The sequence below is a fragment of the Motacilla alba genome, chromosome 13, assembly GCF_015832195.1.
Source record: "Motacilla alba alba isolate MOTALB_02 chromosome 13, Motacilla_alba_V1.0_pri, whole genome shotgun sequence".
Classification (NCBI taxonomy): Eukaryota; Metazoa; Chordata; class Aves; order Passeriformes; family Motacillidae; genus Motacilla; species Motacilla alba.
Genome location: NC_052028.1, coordinates 7,363,957 through 7,383,752, shown reverse-complemented (window position 1 = coordinate 7,383,752; position 19,796 = coordinate 7,363,957). Strand labels below are relative to the sequence as shown.

The 19,796-nt window shown below is 44.6% G+C and overlaps 1 protein-coding gene across 3 annotated transcripts; it reads right to left on the bottom strand.

Moving 5' to 3' along the window:
- Positions 1-360: 360 nt before the first annotated feature.
- On the bottom strand, positions 361-19,557 carry KIF3A (kinesin family member 3A). Of its 3 annotated transcripts, XM_038150307.1 has the most exons (19): positions 19,441-19,557; positions 17,894-18,176; positions 17,105-17,249; positions 16,755-16,839; positions 16,187-16,292; positions 15,292-15,431; positions 14,427-14,624; positions 13,869-14,043; positions 12,780-12,869; positions 11,113-11,184; positions 9,226-9,234; positions 7,488-7,644; positions 6,490-6,670; positions 6,093-6,203; positions 5,203-5,328; positions 4,501-4,554; positions 4,283-4,351; positions 3,950-4,074; positions 361-3,435 (listed from the first exon to the last, which is right to left on the bottom strand). In XM_038150307.1, exons 1-19 carry the CDS (start codon positions 19,444-19,446, stop codon positions 3,387-3,389), a joined length of 2,181 nt encoding a protein of 726 aa, XP_038006235.1. In that variant the 5' UTR covers positions 19,447-19,557; the 3' UTR covers positions 361-3,386. The 3 variants fall into 3 exon arrangements, with proteins under 3 accessions (XP_038006235.1, XP_038006236.1, XP_038006237.1); XM_038150308.1 differs by lacking the exon at positions 11,113-11,184; XM_038150309.1 differs by lacking the exons at positions 9,226-9,234; positions 11,113-11,184.
- Positions 19,558-19,796: the final 239 nt, after the last annotated feature.

The window sequence follows — 19,796 nt, the reverse complement described above, 5'->3', positions numbered from 1 at the left end:
GCACCAGCTGAGTCACAGGACTCTGGGGAGCTGCAGAAGCTGCAGACCATGGAAAGCCTGGTCCCTGGGGCTGAGCAGGCTGGGGGTTCACAGGCACTGCCAAGCAGCACAGCTCATGCAGCAAACAGAGCTGCAACTACTGCAGCTGGATGCACACCATCTTCCACAAGGTCTTGCTGTCCATTGCCCTGGGCTTGGCAACAAGGCTCCAACACACCTCAAACACTTCTCCAGCATGCTGTGCAGCTCAGAGCCACAGAGACACCTCACCCACCCTTCCTCATCCAGTCCTGACACAACTGAGTTAAAAAGATATGCTATGTATAATATTATTTGGAAAACATGCACACAGGGTGGAACTAGGAATCAAGAATTTTATTTCACGGTATGAACATGCTCCAGGGACACAATATTGATATATACAGTATAATTAATTAATTTTAATAAAACAAGAAATAGTCAGGAATAAACGGAGTTAAAAAAACAAACAAAGACAATTTATACAGACTAGCAGTTTTTCCCTCTATGCAGGCCTGGCTAAGCAGAACTGTGGAGAAAGGTGGAAGCTGGACATGTGCAGACAGTGTAGTCAGTAAAAGGCACTAAGGACCATTTCCCCTCCTCTTAAAGGATTAGGAACAAGTTAAATATTAAATAATTCATTTATACAACGTTAAGCAAAAATCTCATTGTTAAGGTCAATGTTCTGGAATGAGGAGAATCTTCTGTTAGCAAATGCAAAGATGAGCTCACACAGTATATGTCATGTAAGATGAGTTTTGATAAATACCACAGAGCACATACTGACCTGCAACAAGAAAGGCTGTATTAAGCTCTTAAAAGTCCATATAAATCAAATCCTTTCCTTATTAAAACACATTAGACATTCACAGATGGGCAGGGCTATAGAGAGGGCCCATGTGGTAAATCCACAAGCCAAACTCCCTGGTTTTACAAGAAACATCCCAGAACTTCAACAGAATACACCACTTAACAGGTGAGCCCAAGTGACAGGGCACACGACCACGAGTGTTCCACTTTATTTAAAATCCTCTTACAGAGCAAACAACTTGTCCTCCAAGCCTCTGCAACAGGAGATAACCAGTTTCACCAATCTGCCAATTAAAGGTATGCAAGTAATTAATTACTTATTGTTTACCCCTGCTCCAAGGCTCACTTAAACATGCAGAGTACTAAGGTTTTCAGCAGCAGGACTGTTATGTTAATTGTAAATCACATGCCTTTACATTTGAAGTATTTTAAATATTTCAATATTTGAAATAGACTACCATGGTTCACAGCAGTATCTTGGAGTGACTGATACCTGTCAGGTAAAAGGATTTTCAATGGTCTTTCTGAAAGCACAGTTCTGGTTTAACTCCTGCAAAACCAGATCATTCAATAAATGTTAGCACAAGATACAACACAAAAAGGAAACAGACGTTATCTCTGGTTCTGAGAACTAGTACAGGCCACAGCTATGCATCTATCTGCTTGGACTCAGAACTGGAAGACTTGAAGCAGCATTTAAGCCATTTTCAGTCTGGATATTTTGAAGAGAAGTATGTATATAATAAGAGATAATCCAACTCTATTCAAGCACATTTAAGATAAGGTCAGCTCTTCACCAGCAAAACCAACTACAGCTTCAATCAAGAAAGTTTCTGAGTATTTACCCCTGAATGCTAGGCTAGAAAAAACAAATGCCAGTGTTTGTATCTGTATGTTGTATGAATTCAGGTGACACTCCCCCCAATAGAGAGGGCAGCATGTTCTTCCAGGTCATGATCCTGAAAAAAAACCCATTAAAAACACCAGGAAAAAGCTTACAACTTGTTTAGAATAGCACTGAATATATCCTTCAGAGCAAAAAATGTCCTTACAAGACCAGTTTTAACTATTACAGATCCTGTCACAGACCCCAAGGTACCTCCAGATAACCATAATGACAGAAAGAAAGGGAATTTAATGTCTTTAAGTACTTCACAGGAACATTCTGGTAAAAGCAGATGTGGCTACTAGCAAGGACTCAAGACACCTGAGGAGCTGTCTTGTTTTCTGTCACACTGAAGGACTCCACTTCCCCTGTGAGCAATCACAGCTTTTAATCCTCCAGGAAACACTAAGATGAGGTCACAGCTCATCCCTCCACCCTGCACAGGAGCTGCTGAGACACCCACAGCTGATGTGAGGAGTTATAAAACACAGGCAGTCTGAAGGAGATACATTTTCTCTGTGGCACAAAAGCAACATATTAAAGTGATATGTGTCTATTAGCAGCATAAATATCAAATAAAAAGAGCAGCCATCACAAATAAATGGTTATTATTCAAGACCAAAAATTTTGTCCTCTCAGAGTGTAGCCAGAGATGCACACAGTATACACAGGAACACAGCACCAGCTATGTCAGGGGATATTGTTCTGGGAAAATTGGACAATTCCTTCTGTTTTACTAAAGGAGAGTCAAATTTATCCTCAGCACAGGGCAGTGGCCCAGTGCCTTGTAGCCAGAGATGAGGAAACAGAGCCACAGTGCCACAGCCCCATGGCTGACACCAAGTCCTGGTGTTACAGCATCCTCCTTAAATCACCTCAGCTGTTCAGATTACAAAACTACTCACACAAAAATACCAGCCCTGAAGCATAAAAAGCTGCCAAAGTAACACAGCCTTAAAAGAAGGAAAAAAAGCTCTCTTCTGCCTTAATATCCAAGGCTCATTCTCCACAGCGCCAGCAGATCACAAACTGATAAAAATAAAAAGAACTCTTAGACACCCATGGTCCCTTTTCAGAAATCTCAAGACTTTTGTGGTTCATATTTTTCCTACCCAGCTACTTTCTCTGTACAGCAAGACAGCAAAAAGGGAAAAGGACTGTGTATTCAACACATAACACAGTGTGTTAACAGCCACAGTGAGGAATATTAAATAAAAAGATTTGATGCTCTTAAAGGTTTGCAGCAACTACATTCAAACACAGATCAGTGCAACAGAGGACAACAGTGAAAGCTGCCAGTTATGTGCAAAGCAGGGCATAAGTCAGATTTACCAGCCTTAATTTCAGGATTTCATTAACTGTTTTGAACTAATACATCTAGCACTTAAACACACATCTAGAACCCTATTTCTATACATTTCAACAAGGATTACCAACAAGCTTCCCTGCACAACACATTTAATACATGGAATTTCACAACCATCAATCATACATACCAGTTTAATATTATGTTAATATAACATACAATATACAGGCAACTAAGGAAAAATACTTTTTTTTTTAAATTAAAAAATTATAGCCATGTCAAACTGTGCCATCTCTTGAATTCCATATTCTGGCCAAACCTTATACACTCACTGATTTTTACAGGAATTCTGACCAGGTGACACTACTGCAGCAGGGAATCAATGACAGCTCCTGGCTTGGCCGAACGTTTTCTGTTTGGAGAGCAGAAAGGAAAGGGAAAAACAACACCACACACACATCATTATGCTGTCTAGGAAAGACAGGGACCAGCCACATTTAAAGTCAAAACTACATGACATGACTTCTCCATAAGCAAAACCAACCAAACAAAAAGCACAAGAAAGCATATGCTGAAGTCTCCCCAACAGCCCTCTCCTCTCCACTGGTACCAGTGTTTGCACTGGCAATGTGCCAGACTGGGTTAAACTGGACCACCAAATGCAGCAAAATAAAGCAGGGAGCTGGAAGAGGAGAATGCAGCAAAAGAACACCAGAAAATCCCTAGACAAGTCTTTCTGGACAAGATTTAGTGCAGTAAAGAGACTTGATTCTGTCACACCTGGCAACACTGAACTATACCATGCAAAAATTTTGCCTTCTCATTAAACAGATGTTTGAAGACTTGTGGTAAGTTTGCATATACAAAACTTCAGCCTTCCCTTGGGTAAATCCCTCATTGCATATAAATACCCCAGAGTTCTTCACCTTCTACCAGTCTTGGGCCTGGATCTTCCTTTTGAAGTCCTCGGCCTCTCCAGCTTCATCAGAGATTGCCTCAAGCTTTCTTCAGTGTAGGCTAAGTAAACATGGGAAAGGTCCACTTCAAAGGGCTAAAAAACACCAGAAAATCTCATAAGACAGTCATCAAATAATTTTATACACTCAATGCTGCTTTCATTATACTCAAAGACCCATATCTTCAAAAGAAAAGCAAATTGAGATTGGACAGTTTGGTTCTAAATACAGAGTGGCAACCTCAGGCAGGACTTGGGCCTGTACAGTTCAATACATCAATACATTAATTGTACAGTCACTCACATCTTTCTCTTTTTTATCCAGGACAGGTGTCTGTTTCCTCATATTGTTTCCTGTATATGCAACACATTTCTGTAAGCAGAAAAAAAGGTTTGTTAGTAAAATCTACTGTGCATAGTAGAACTGACTACAGCTTCATCAGTTACTTCCTAGGCTCAACGAAACCCCTCAGAAGCTCATAGTAACATTAGCTTGTACACAAACCAGGCAACCATTCTTACCAGCTGCCACTCTCCTATGTCTTCGTTCCAGTGAACGTAGTTCTCAATCATTTCCTACAAAGAAGTCAGGACAGTAAGTGTTAAACTTGCACAATCTACCCTCCAGGTGCACTTTCCAGAGCATACATCCTAAGGCCCGGTCAAGCTGCTGAAGAACAGTCTTGATTCCTTACAAGTTGTTCCTATCAGGACAGCTACATCCTGTGCAAAAAAATTCCCCCATTTATAATTTGAAGTCTACAGAAGAGAAAAATACCACTCCCAAATGGAATGTACTGGAGACCCCCGTAAAGCATGGGGTCTCCATTATGCCAACACCATCAAGACAGCAGTAAGCAAACACTGCAATATGGAAAAAATGGAAACCATAAAAAGAATTTCCCTTTTCCCATTAAATAATGTGCGTTATATTATATTTAAGCTCATTGTGAATTTTCTGTATACTGGAGTCACAAAGAATGTCAAAGATTTAGAAATCCAGTCTTTGTGTTAATATCAGACATTAGTAAGCACAACTTCAAGCTAGTGGAAAAAAAAAGATTTTGAAAAGACCCACTGCATGGGCACATAGTGAATATGCCAGTTAACTATGTGGTCAATGTGGTTTTCTTATTTTTATAAGCCTTTAGGAAAATATGCTGCAAGAGAACTGAAATTAGCTCAGTACAACTCCTGCCCCAGGCTCAGGTGCTTTGCCTTCACCTGGTAGTCCTGAGGAATGAAGTTGTCTATGATGAGAATCTGAAGACGAAGCTCCCTGCTCAGCTGCCGAATGTTTTCCAGCAACCCTTCAATCTCTCTCTGATGCTCTTGCTGTAGATCTGCCATCTGAAAACAAAACAGGCATTTGAGAGGCATCAGACTTATCTTAAGACATGGTAACAGCCTCTTTTGTCTGTATGAGGTTTTGGAAAACAAAAGCAAACTCTGGTTATTACCAGAATACCAGAATATCTCTGAACAATAAATCGTCTGAAACATTTCAGCTCAGAGATGGCTGAAAACAACATTAAGTTCTCAGTTTCATAAACCCAAAACTGGCCTTCTGCCAATCCAAGCTGATTCAGCTAAGACTAGATGAAGAGCATGAGACAAGTTGCATCACTGGCAAGGTTTCAAGGAAAATCTCTGATCCCAAAGACCAAATGCATTTTTTATGAAACAGGATCTCCAGCTACCAGCCAAAGATACACTGATCCAGTGACTGAGGATGAGGTAACAGGGGCAGCAGTCCTAAAGGACGGGCAGCTCAGAGCAGAGAAGCCTTTGGGCTGCAGCAAAGCAGGACATGGGGCTGCCAAAAAGCATTGCATTTTATTTCAGAAATAACCAGAGGTTTTCCTTGAAGTTCTCTATACCTTAGGGTCTCACAGGTAACCCTTCTCAGCCTGACCTGGGAAAAAGCTCTACAACATGCTGTTCTAAAGCCCTAATTCCAGACTTAGTATTCTTGAATTATGTGAGCCAAATGGACAGTACAGAAAGACATTTCTAAACATACAGCACATTTTCCAGCATTACAAAGATGATGGCTTACCCTTCCCAGCTCTAGTGCCTCCCAGGATCACTGGCTGAGGACTTTAGATACTAACCTCTGACTTTGCAGCCATAAGCATGGTCCAAACTTTCTTCAATTTTTTGGTTTTCCCCTGTGCTTCCTCCTGGAGGTTGGTGTACTTCTCCTCGATGTCTAAGCGTTCTTGCTGTGGACAACATTTAGCACAGACACACACACATTAACAATCACAGAAACTCTCTGCAACAGTATGAACAAGAGGAAAAACTACTGGAATAAACAAAGCATTTGCCAAGAGCACAGAGCCCTGGCTGAGCCAGGTTGGCTCAGATCTCAGATCTATTGCACAGCCAATAAGTGACCTGTGGAGGGGTGGCTCCTGCAGAGCTTCCAGAGCAGAGCCACACGTGGGTAATATATCCTGGTGTGCCCTGCCATTGCTGTTTGCAGACAGCCACAGCAGATAATCCCACCTCCTTCTCCTCGAGCTCCTTCCGAAGCTGCTCTGCTCTCTTCCTTCGTTCCTCCAGTTCCATGTTTGATTCTTCTAAAAGCTTCTCTTGCTCCTCTGCTTTTGCCAGCAAGTCCACTCCTCCCACAATCACCTTTTTCTCTAATGCAGAGAGTTTCTCCAACAAGGACTGGTGCTCTTGCCTAGACAGACAGGTAGGTGTGAGACTTCCTGTCCTACCGTGCTCAGCAGGCATCAGGTCCAGCTTGGTTTTATAGCCCAGACAGCACTCACAGGGCTGGAAAAACTTGTCCTCCTGCTGAGGGTTTAACTGGGGGTGAGGCAGTGCATGTGAAAGCAGCAAATTCCCCAAGCTCCAGCTCCCAACACCTTCTATCAAGCAAAACCAGGTCAGCAGAGAAGTGCTTCCCAATGCCCCTCTGTGTGGGGCTGCAAGCACCCAGTGGCATCAGCAGGCTACTCAAGGCACCCTCTGCCCAAAAGGGCCCTGCCAGCACAGCAATGCCCAGAGGCAGCTGCTGAAATAGAGGGGAGTGAACAGAGATCAAGGCAGCTGCTGAAGTGCAAACCAGGAATGCTGGCTGCTGCTGGAGCAGTCTATTTGCACAGGGTAGTGTGCCCTTAGTAGCTTTCTGGTTTCAGAATAGAGCACCCCTAACCCACAATTACACACTTGTGACTGTGCTGCAGGAAACCTGGCCTGTTACAGAACAGTACTGCTGCTCCTCACAGCTCTTGGGAGATCAATTTATGTTTCTAGGCTATCCTGCACAACTAAGTAAAGTTAAGAAGTGGCAAAAGGGTAAAAGTTTGTCTTTCCCACATACTCTATGCTCTCAAAGCACAATAAGCTCCTCTTTCACCTTGACAATAGCAAGGGGTGATGTTCACTTTCTACAAAGTTTGACAGGGACCTTACCATGCATCTCCAGATATTTGTATGATTAAGGAAGGAACAACCCACACAACCACACAAACTGCTCAGAGCATGGTACTCACTGAGCTTTGAGCAAGTCTTTTTCTCTCTTCTCCAGTTCAGCTCTGGCTTTATTTCTTTCTTCTTCTTCCATATCAAGCTTAGTTTCAAGAGCTTTTCTCTCCTCCTCAATCTTTGCTTGCATCTCTACCATCTTATCAGGGGAAACTTTCTTTTTGCCTTTGAAAGATAATGGTAAAACAAGTTAGTTCACTGAAAAGTAAAACAGCCTCTGTATCACAGCATTTTTTTGAAGTTCAGATTCAGTACTTGCAATTAACAAAAATTTCATTAGGTATCAGCTTCAAAATGGGCAAAACTCAGTCCTTCAAATCCCTTTTTAACATTGGCCACTTGTCACCAGCTCCTATGGAGCAGCAGTGCTGTGTAACTATCACTGGAACCTAATGCCCCCAAAATATAAAACATACAAAGAACACCTGAAGAAGGAACACTGCTTGAAGAGAGGCCCAATCTGGAAACTCTGATGTTCCAACAGTGCAGATCAGGCCACAGGAAGGAAAACACAAGACTGGCTTGACCCACAGCTACCAAGAGTTACTCAAATTTCAGATTAGTATCTCTACCATTCCACTCATTCACTGCCCTCCTTACAGGCTTACCCGTTCCAAAGTCAGCATGTAGATATTTTTAAGAAAACACTACTATGGAAATAGAGAAATTCAGAACAGCCCTATGAAAACCAGGCAACTAAAGAAACTTCTTGATGATATTTGGTCTATGTAACAGTGACTACCCACACATTTGAAAGTACCAAGGTTGGCTCTGGTTTAATCAGCTGTGTCTTTACAACACAACTACCACAGCAGCACACCAGGTCCATGTCTTGTAGGGCTACAAAGGGAGTGGCCAGAGCAACTCACTGAACCTACTGACCTCAAGATTTGGCCCCAAACACCCCAAATTTGAAACAAAGTGTAAGGCTGCTGCTCTAGAAAGCCACTTCGCAAGTATTGAGCCAACTTTCATTGCAATCTCAGGAGTGCCTAAGGCAGGTGAACATAGAGATCCTGGGGGGTTGTGTGGAATAAGAATGCATTTCCTCCAAATTAACTCCTAAATATCCATTTATTCACAAGTGAATCCATAATTTTCTTGTTTTGCTTTTTTTTCCAGATATGTAAAAACCATGTAGAATCTAGCTGTGCTTGAAACTAACAGGAGCCACTGACTGCCACCTGACTGTTTTTCACAGTGACATAATACACATCATCAGAGCACACTCAAGGAAGCTGCTCAGTAAAAGGCTTCTCCTCCTCCAGTCTTCAAGATATTCTGCTTCATTTATATACACGCATTTTGTTTATAATCATATATACATTATACACATAAACACGCCAGCGAAGTGTACTGCATATGTAAACATGCATGAACATATTTTCACATCTGCATATACAGTTCTTTGTGTGCACAAGAGCTTTTAATTACTTTTGTTGCAAGGCAAGGACTTCACCACCACAGCAAACATCTTCATTGCCATCTGCTACACTTCAGAATCAGATGATGATTCTTTCTGGGCTTGTGGTGCAAAAATCTCTCACTAATTAGCCTTTGAGTAAGAAGCTTTCTGGAAGTGCTACACAGAGCTCATCATATGAGATAAGTCAGATAAAGGCTTCTTACTATTAGGACACAGACCTATATATTCTCAGTTTAGGAGAAAAAGGTGAAGTGAAGCAAGCTGTAAGATCCTTTTACAAGCTTTGCAAATGTAAGGAGGTGAAAATCAATTACACCAACCTGCTTGATCTTGCATTAAGAGGAAGTAGAAAGCAAATCGCAGAGAGGCAGCAAACACATAAAAAGAGGAGGAGAGAAAATGTTATTGCTTTGATCATTTTGGACAAAGATCATCAGCACCAGAACAAACAACAAATTTTATATTCATGTTACTAGGGTAGAAAATATGAGATAATCATAACTAAGAACCCCTCTATTAGAGCAAACACTAATGCACTGTGTTACGCTAAAGCAGAGAATGTGTCTGTGCTTCAGAGTGCTTTGCAAATCCAGGATAATCTTCAGCTCACTCTTGCATTCTTCTGCCCATTCAATGCAATGCTGGATCTAAACACAACATTAGGAGCCAGCTGCAAGGATCATGACCTAAGAAACAGTTAAAGGGGGTGGATTTCTCCTTCAATTAACAAACGTAATGCTACCCACATTCAAGAGAGCCAATTCTTTTATATTACCTGTAAAATATCAGCATCCAGAACACATGTTCTAAGTTTTAACCAAGATTTCCAAGCCAATTCTTTGCAAGATACAAGACAGTTGCACACAGGGAGTCTCAACACAAGATTTCTCCATTTAATTACACAGGGGATTAGTAGGTTAATTTGCAGTAACTGGTGCTTCCATAGAGGTATAGAGCCACTTTTGGTTATTCAAGCAAGTGCAACACAAAAGGCAAGATAGGAAAGGGTTAATGAAAGACACCACATGCAGAAGGGTCACACTAGAGGACAGTTAATATCCCAAACCACAAAAAGCTACACTTATCCCAACTGCCAAAAGCCCAGCACGATTCCCCTACAGAGCTGTCTCCAAACCTGCAGGAGATGGACTCATCCACCTGCTGACACATCAGCAGTTTGCTATTAACTGTCCTCATCCAAATAAAACAGGGTCCAAGCAAGCTTTAAAGGAGCAGGATTGAAGCAATTTGAACTCCCAGGCTACAGTCATAGGATCCACCAAAGGTCTCCCCTGGGTTGTGTTCCCTCTAACCCTGCTACCACCCTTCTCATAGCTGAGGCTTTCCAGTAACATCACTACTGTAAAAGTGAGGGAACTACACAGCAATACTTTCCAGGGTCTGTCCACACAGGGAGAAGAGTGGAGTGCTTCTGTCAGGATAAAAACAACACCAGGTGAAGTCCCCACAAGCTGAGTCCCAAGATGTGATTTGTCTCCTCAGTCCTCACTGACTGTAGGGTTTTTACAGGCACAGTGACCTCTCTGCCCAGGAGCAGAGACTACTAGAAAAATCCTCAAAAATCCTCACTACTAGACCAAAATCTGGATCTCCTGCTCCTCTGAACTAAGTCCCACAGAGATCAAGAACTTAGTATTATGGGGCACTTAAACCCCAACCACCAAGGATACTTTTTAAAGTATCTGCAAAAATAAAGCCAAACAACCAAACATTGTCACATTTTTTTTTGCTAGTATAAGCCTCATGCTGTTTGACTGCTCTCCAATACTGATTTTGAGAAGGCAGGGTCCATTATAATACAGAATACATATCTAGCATTCCTTTTTATGAATTAATATTGTAGCAATTCCCATTAAAAATTTAGCTCCGCTTTTTCCCCTGTATTTTAAAAGACACATTTAACACAAGCTGGATGTTTTTAACCTATTATTTCTCAATTACCTTTAAATCTTGCTCAAGCAGCCTACTACATTCTTTCCTATTCTCTCTCATATCTGGCTAACAATGCACACATTGAGTAACTGTTTCAAGCATGGAAGCAGCAAAGGAAAGGCATGCTTTAGCAGAGTTACAGCCTGAGGTTTATCTTTCCAACAGACAAAGCAGGGAAGAGTGCAACATTGCAAAATGGAGTGTGCAGATTATGGAAAGGCCAAAGCTTAAAGGACTAAAGAGCTCCCACTCACTAGTGAAGGACTTATCCAGAGGTTTCTCTATGACAGAGCATGTGGAGTCTGAACTACTGCTGCTGCTACTGCCTGGAAAACAGAAATGCGTCCCACAGAAAAACCCAGAGAGGAAGAAACATGCAGATGGGAAGTTAGTTCTAAAGGAAAGAAACCCAGAAGAGCCAGCAACCTAGTTCAAAAAGGCACAAGTTCCCATTAGGAAGCACTTGCTAGGATCCCTCCCAGACTCAGCTTGCAAAGCCTCCATTTCCCAGCACAAAACTGCATGCTCAGAAAGACATTTCAGTTAAAACCCATCTTAATCAGACTACAGCTTAAAACAACATGCCAAGGCAGCTTCCATTTCAAGCAACAACAGCAGAGAACACCAGATCATAGTGGAGAAGGCTGTGGATATCTGCCATAGCAGAGGATTCAGTGACCATGAATCCTTTCCAGTCTTACACACATGGCAATGTGCACTTCTCACTCTGGAAGGCAGCATCAGCTTACACAGGGACAGTCAGTGTGTACTCCTGTGAAGCAGCTCCCTTAGGGAACTTAACTAGAGTAACTTGTCTGGGAGTTTAATAAGTCAGTTATTCACCCTCTACTCCTTCCAAGCAGCACTTTGAAGGTGGTCTCCTCTTGGGAGGAGATTTGGACAGGACATTTGGAGACAGTGGTCACTTTCCACTTCTAGAAATAACCAAAAGGTGAAAAATGAACTTGTTACAACTATCACCAAAGGCATGGCAAAAGCAATTTATGACTACTTGGACAGACACCAAAATGAAAAGAGTACACCTAAAAGCAGGAATGCTTTAACAGGATTTTTTTTTTCAACAGATGTGGGTGCTTCAGGACAGGAAGGCAGTTTGAATGTCAAAATAAGTTTAGCAGAGAAGCTGGAAGTTGGGCTGTAGCACTGGGCTTGATTTCTCTACTATCCATGAGGAATTACTAGCAAGGCTCTAGGAGAAGAGCAAGCTCCCAAGAAGCCACAGCATCCCATGGTACACAGTGACCTGCAGTTCCAGGTTCAGCAACATTCATTGAAGTTTAGATTATACACAGCAGTTTAACACTGATGTGGGACAAGGGAAACTCCACCACAGGATTTGCAGACTGCTCCCATAAAAAGCATGTGCAGCTCCCATTAAGCTTTTCAGTTAGCACAAAGACACCCAAAGGTCAAGTTTTCCCTCTATCAACATAAAATAGGACACCAGAAGAGTCAGTTACTGAAGATCTGTAAGACAGATGAATCCTTTGCCTAAACCACAGCCAAAATTCCCCTCCAATCATACCCATGGCTATAAAAACCACACCTGCCTACAAATGATCTTTGGTGTTTTCTTCCTCCCACCTCTGTAAGCAGGGGAAGTTCCACACCACCACAAGCCATACGCAGCCACCTTGCGGCACCCAGGGAGCCACCACAAAGGATGATGCCACAACAAGCGCAGCTACCCAAGTGGAAGCAGGTACTACACAGCTTTGGAGCCGTCCATCTGCAGAGACGGCACCAAAGGGCTTCGTTTCTAGGAGAGGCATGATAATTGCAGCGGCATAGGGCAACTCTACAACTCCTCTTGTCCCTGCCTGGCTCTGGCTACATTTCCTACACCAGCTTGTGGGTAAGAGGAGACTGCTGGCACTGACAGGAATCTCTACTGTCTTACCCCGCCGTTTCTTCCGCTTCTCCTCTCCAATCTCCCCATCTTCATCCTCCTCTTCTGAGTCGCTGGTTTCAGAACCAGAGATCTCCTCCCCTAGAAGAAAAGAGTGTGCTTTTATCAAAAGCTTTCCTTCACCTCATATCAGCTTGTTATTCTGACAGCAGCATTTATCCAAACACAGTAGTGCCCGACATCAGCTTATGAGTACTTGCAGAAGCCCTTAACTGTTGCCCAAGCAGACAGCTTGCCAAGGCTCAGGAAACTTAAGGACAATCAGGATAAGCAACTGAATGCTGTGATGTCAGTGTGTATGTATTAAAGCTCAAGAGGATACTTTTTATGGAAAATTGAGCATCTTTGCACAGCTGAAACTATGAAGTTTTCCTAGCAGGATTCTACTACACCTTCTCTTCCACCTTACACTTCCATCTCAGAGGAAAGAAAAAGAAAGAAGCATTACTGACCACTTCCTGCTTCTTCTGAATGGGGCAGACAACAAACAGCAAGTCATGCTGGAGCTACTGCTACAGCTGTTCTGTGAGTATCTCTGGAGAGAGATGTTGTGACATCTCGTCACTGTTTAGCAAGCATCCCTCGAGTAGCATCACTCCATATTCATGGACTAATAAGAGACATGAGCCTATGAAGTTTCATGTCCAAGAGGCTTCTTGTTACTCTACAGTGTTTAGAAACCCAGCTGCAGCACCACAAATTTGGTTCAATTTTCCTGCTGATAAATGCATCCCTCCTCCCCAGCCAGAGAAGAAGTGTGATCTGTTGGTACAGCTCAGTTTAATTCCCGATACCATGTCAGCTGTGCTTGCTAGGGAAACCCAGGAAAACCCGGGCACAGATTCCAGCCCAGAGGCCACCACTCACCCTAGTGCCAAGTGCCACCTAGTGGGAAAGCTGGACCCCCACGAGCCGCCTTAGACACCTCTCCTGGCATCCAGCAGGGCAAACAAAACCAGAAAACCGACCTGCACCAGCGGCCAACCTCATATGATACATATTCGAGTAGCAAAGAATGTTCCCATTCAAACAGAATAAGCATAATGCAGACAGGAACACAAGGGGGAAGGAGAGTCTCACCTTCTTCCAGTTTTTTCTTAAGCTCTTCAATTTCTTTTTGGAACTGGCGGAGCATAGCATCCTTGGGATCCTCATTAATCCTGGCCTTGTTCTTTATGTTTTTGGCTCTGTTTGCATACCTGAGAGTGCTGATGGTCTCATCATAGTTGTAGTCTGCTGGTCCGATGTTTGCACACTGCAACACACGGAGACCAAGTTACTGCAGCACACTATCAGAGTCCAGCACAAGGCACTGCAGGAACCCCACCCCAGCTCTGACAGTCTCACACTGCCACTCTTACCCAAGCTTTCCTGCTGCTTCTACACTGAAGCCACCTTTGACCACCCAAGTACAGGTTCTGTTTGATCTCATGCATCTATGTACACATGTGCTGTGTTTAGAACCTCATCTATACAGAGGCAAGGAGAAAAGACAGAAAGAGATGCACACAGAAGGTTCTCTAAGCTGCAAACAGCTTAGGATTAGTGAGGTAAACACCAGGCTGTTCAAGTCACTATGCTATCTCTGCAAAAATGCAGCCCAATAGCTGGAACTGGAAAGGGCATCTCTTAGCTTACCATCATGGTTTTGGAGTTGCCCCCCAGGGAGTCCTGCAGCAGCCGCGTGAGTTTGGAGTTACGGTAGGGCACGTGGGTGCTCTTGCCATCCACCAGTGCAGAGATAACATTGCCCAATGTGGAGAGAGAGAGGTTGATCTTAGTGGCTTCCTTTAATCTCTGCCCTGTGGCTCCAGTTTTTGTCTGTCTTTCAGAACCCTGCAAAGGGAACATGAAGCAGGAGTTAAAACAGATCCTCTAATACATCTCCCTCCAAAGAGAATCAGCTACATGTGACATCTTGCTAGCAGCCATGTCACTAACCACTTCATCCATTATTAGAGAACCTGGCTAAGTATCTCAGGCATTGTTAAAGAGACAAGGCAAACAAGTCTTCAACAGAAGCCTTCAGTGCCAGCAAATTCTGGATTGCTTAAAGCAATGAAGCTGGGAAAATGGAGAGTCTCCTCCCCATCAACAAAAACATTATGAGAAGTCAGTCAGCAGTTAAAAGGCCCCCCAGTTGGCGCTGCCAACCGCCATCTACAGCCCCTCCTATCAGCAGAGAAACAGCAAACAGCAACACTGCAATTATTCTAAAGAGTTTCATAGAGCATCCCATATACATATCATGTAAGTAAGTTAAAATGCATTTAAATAAGTTGAATGCCTTTAGTCACACTTTTTCTGCATCTTCCCCAAGGAAAGGTACCTCAGTGTAAATCTTGGGCTAAAGCCATGTTTTACCAGCACAATTACATTGGTTCAAAGTGTGACACTGAGGGAAGGAACCTGCAAGTGATGAACAACATGGTCACAACCCACTGGAAAAACCTCAACAACCCAAACCAAATGTCTTGCCAAAGACCTGGCTGGTCCTACTCACAGCAAGATCAACGAGGTGCAGCTTGCCCATGCGCACGTGCATGTTGCCATCTACGCCCTTCTCACTGCACTCAATGGTGATAGTGAAGATGGCGTGCGAGCGAGAGCTGTGCTCGTTCATGTTTGTGGCACCAACAGAACCTTTTAATAGAGAAAAAAGCAGTGATGCGTCCAGAGTTAATCACATCATCTTCTAACTCTTCCTGCTCTCAGAGGAGACTCATTCCCACCTCTTTACCCAACCCTGTATTCCAGAAGATGGCAGAGGGATGCTCAGACTCAGCAGCAAAGTCTATTCTTGGGCACTGAAGTTGCAGTACACTTCCAACCTGGACTAGTAGAAGGTCCTGCAGCCTGCTATAGCTCTGAGACAAACACAGACTCCCAAGACCAGCAACTGTCCTCATCTGTTTAAAGATCAATAGCTTAAGGTGTTCACAGCAGATCCCTGAAAACAGTTGTATTTTGGGAAATAAGAACACAGCAATCCATGCCAAGGGGAACAGGAATCAGAACTTTAAGTCATTAAATAATCTGAGCTTAACTAAGAAGCCTTCCAGAAAATGAATTACCTCCCACTTACAGCACAGGGCTGATGTTCATCCTGATCAGAACTGAAGCGGAAAAAGGACCAAGAGACACACAAGCAGTTCTGACAACACTGACTGCCCTCACTGCATCCTCCCTTTGCTGATCCCCACTGGCACTGGCCAACGCGGGAAGCACAGCCTTCTTTACCTGACCCTGCACAAAAGGGGCTTGGGAGGAGATACCCTTTTTGTTCTGTTCAACCAAGCACTCTTCCCAGCAACAGGACTAGGACTTCCTACTGTGGTCTGGCAACCAGACCTTTACTCTGTCTGAGCTATAAACCTGCCCACAGCAAGGCTACGTACGGTTCTTGTGGCCCAGAGTCATGATTCTGTCCATATCATCTGCATTGTTTACAACATAAGCTGAAAGGTCTTTGATATAAACTCCCACATCAGGTCTCTCTTTCACCTAAGAGAGAAACAGTTCAGACTGAGCATCCCTAGGAGATCCCCCACAGCAAAGTGATACTGTAACAGTATAGTGGTTTACTCCTCCATTTTCTCGCTTGCACATAAAACACTCCACTCAGAGCAGATAAGGAATAAAGACTCATGCATGACAATATGCTACAATTTTCCTCTGTAAAGACATGATTTTAAATCCCAGTCTCCAATTCTCAGGACTGCTGAGGGGTCTTTGGGGTAGAACTGCAGGTACAAAACTGCCTCAGGCATAACAGCCAATTTGTGCAACTGACCAAGTGGAAGAAATTTAAAGAAGCCAGCAGTGACATCCAGCTATTGCATCGCAAAGGAAAGAGGACTGCTGAGGGGCCCAACCTCCCACTCCCCTGCAAGTGCTTCTCTGAACTTTAAAACAGAATATTGCTCTGATTTAAAACAAACACCACATTCAGAAGAGGAGGCTCACCTCTAACCTCTGTGTCTGGTCCTTTCCCAGCAGGTCCCGCACTTCCTCATTGTAAATTTCCAGGTAAGAGACACGAACTAAAAACCTGCAGAGGAACAGCTGGAGAGTTCACTTAGCAAAACATTTGCTGAAGTCCCACATACAAAGCCACAGAGTGCAAAGAAAACACTGAAACACCAACACAGTCCTGCTGCCCCTCAAGAACTGCCTACGTGGGAGCCTTTCATCTTGGGAAGTACCATTTCTGTCATCATTGTCAAGGTCAGGCTCCTGCTGCACATGGACTCACATTAAAAAACAAAAAACCAAAGGAAAACCAAAACCAGGAGCAGTCAAGGGAAAGAATTTACCTTGTATCCCCCTCTGCCTTGGCAATGTGACCAAATATATGGGCAAAGGAATTGGGAATGATGCCTCTCAGCTCAGGAACTGCTCGGACCCCTTCCATGGTGAAGGTTTTGCCTGTTCCAGTCTGCCCATATGCAAAAATAGTACCTGAAGAATAAGATAAAAGAAGAAACTTTAAGAAGCCGAGTCTTCTCTAAACTCTAACTGCAGTTTTACTTCATCCCTTCTTAGACTGATAGCACAAAACATCTCTATTTTCATGGAGTTAAAATTTTCCACCCATTCCAGTAGCTACTGGAATACAAGGCTGGAGTAACAGAAATGCTGGGCAAACAGGACCTATCTGCTGCTTAATCCAGCCTGCAAGATGTCTAATAAAAAGCCAGCTTGTTTTAAAAGTGCAGAGTGACTAAAGCATGAAATGCTAGTACACTTCAGTTCCACTGGGTACTGAAATTGTACAGTGAGGAGCCACTGAGAATTCTGATAATGACATAAGTGCGGATCTTTTGCAAAGAGAAGATAAAGGATAACAACATGCAGCTAACTGACCTCAGAGGAGTCTCCTTCATCACCCATCTATCACTCTTAATGACAGTAGTGGGTACAGCCACTAGGCACTCAGAACAGCAAGTACCTTCAGACTATTTTAAGTTAGAGGCCACAACAGAAATGATCTGAGGCTACAGCCCCATGAAGGTGAAATTCCCTTACACAAGATCAGCAGGAATTTTAACGAAGCAAAGAATAGGAGACAGGAAGGGATTCTTCCCTTACAACAAGGGACTTACCATTGTAACCCTCTAGGACAGAATCTATAATAGGTCTTGCTGTTAAATTATAGACATCCAGCTGTTTACTCTCTGGTCCAAACACTGTGTCAAATGTGAATGTCTTAGGAGGCTCATTGGATGAGTCTGTTTTATGGACAGTTATAGTTCCTCTCATCTCATCCACATTCACGGCCATTTTGTAGCCCGTAGCCTTCTCCCGGTCATTGAGAGGCCGGCAGCGAACAACCACCTTGACATTGTCACAGCTTTCCGGCCTGTCCGGCTTCTCAGGCTTGTTAATCTGTAATTATTTAAACAAAAATACACAGGCTGTAACACTAGTGTTAACATGGAATCACAGAAAGGTCTGGAGTGCAAGAAACCCAGTTCCACCTCCTGCCACGGACAGAAACACCTTCCACTGGAGCAGGATGCTCCAGCCTGGCCTTGAACACTTCCAGGGACAAGACAAGCACAGCTGCTCTGGACAACCTATGCCATGGCCTCCCCACCCTCACAGGGAAGAATTTCTTCCTAACAACCAATCTAGCCCTGCCATCTCCCACTATGAAACTACTGCGTGTTTAAGCACAAACACTGTTGAATCAGCTTGGGCAGCTACATCTCCAGAGGATCATGAACTTGGGGACTTAAAACCAGGACTGGTTTATAATTAAAGCTGAGAGAATAACACACTAATTCATGCAATGGGATCTTCTTCAGTTGGCCAGCATGGAAACTGAATGAGTAAACCTTGAGCATTTCACATTCAACATCATGTAAGAATCTTTCCAAGAAACAATTTCACCTTGCAATCTGCAACAAGTTTGCTGGAATTCGGTGCATCCATAAAATTCTTTTTCAGTAACACTGACTAAACACTCTCAAACCTCACAGAGCACACAACCAGACACCAGGGAGTGCTGGCTGAAGGGAATTCATTTTAATTACAACCCTCAGTATACATGCTTAAGTTTAATCCTTTAGAATACTTGAATGTTGTATTACAAAACCTCACGTTCATTTTCTTTCATGTAGTTACCGAAACAAATTTTGAAGCACGGCTGATGAATGTAGTTAAGAGACACTCCCGTGGGCTAAAGGTGCTGCAGCTGAGAGTTTAACTGCTCCTAGAGCAGCTATACTGAATGTCAAGCCAAAAGAAACCCTTTGCAAGCGCCTCTCCCTCCAGCTGCCACCTGCCCCGATTCCTCCCAGGCCTCAGCAGCGGCTTTTGCCGTCCTGCCGAACGCAGCGAGCGGCTCAGCCCCACTTGGGCGGGGGAGGGACAGCACACGGGGCGCCAGCCAAAACCAGGAGCGGCATGCGGTGTCTCCACGAGCCCCCGGGACGAGACCCTCCGGGGCGGCCGGACCGCCGCTCCCCGCTGCCAAGGCGCCGCCCGCAGCCCCTCATCAGCCCCCGCCCCGCTCGGCCTGACGGGCACCGCCCGCCCTGCGGCTCCCGCGCGCACACGGGAACGGAGCCGACGGGCTCTGCCGGGCAGAGGTGCGCAGTGCCCGGGCGGCCCCGAGGGCCACACCCCGCGTCCCCCCGCATCTCACCGGCATGGCGGTAGCGATGGCGGCCGCGGCAGCCCGGGCCCGGCGCTGGCACCGCGGAACAATAACAGCACCGCGCCTGCGCCCGCCCCGCCCCGCGCCGGCCCCCGCGCGCTGCGGCGGCCGCGCAACCAACGGCGGGCGGGGGGAGGCGGGGCCGAGCGGAGCCCGGCCAATGGCGACGGCGGAGCGGCGGCGGGGGCGGGGCGCCCCGTCGGCATGGGAACGGCGGGTGGGCGGGGCGAGCCGGACACGGCCCGGGGGCAGCGGGGACAGCGCGGGGCCGAGCGGCTCTGAGGGGTGACAGGGCTCCAAGCGGAGTCCCGACCGGCTCTGAGGGGTGACAGGGCTCCAAGCGG

What these genes read in the sequence shown, in the direction of transcription:
- KIF3A (XM_038150307.1), bottom strand. An exon ending in AAGGCAGAGGGGGATACAAG is followed by an intron (nt 16,840 to 17,104) that starts GTAAATTCTTTC and finishes GTTCCTCTGCAG; the next exon opens with GTTTTTAGTTCGTGTCTCTT. An exon ending in ACCAGACACAGAGGTTAGAG is followed by an intron (nt 16,293 to 16,754) that starts GTGAGCCTCCTC and finishes TTTCTCTCTTAG; the next exon opens with GTGAAAGAGAGACCTGATGT.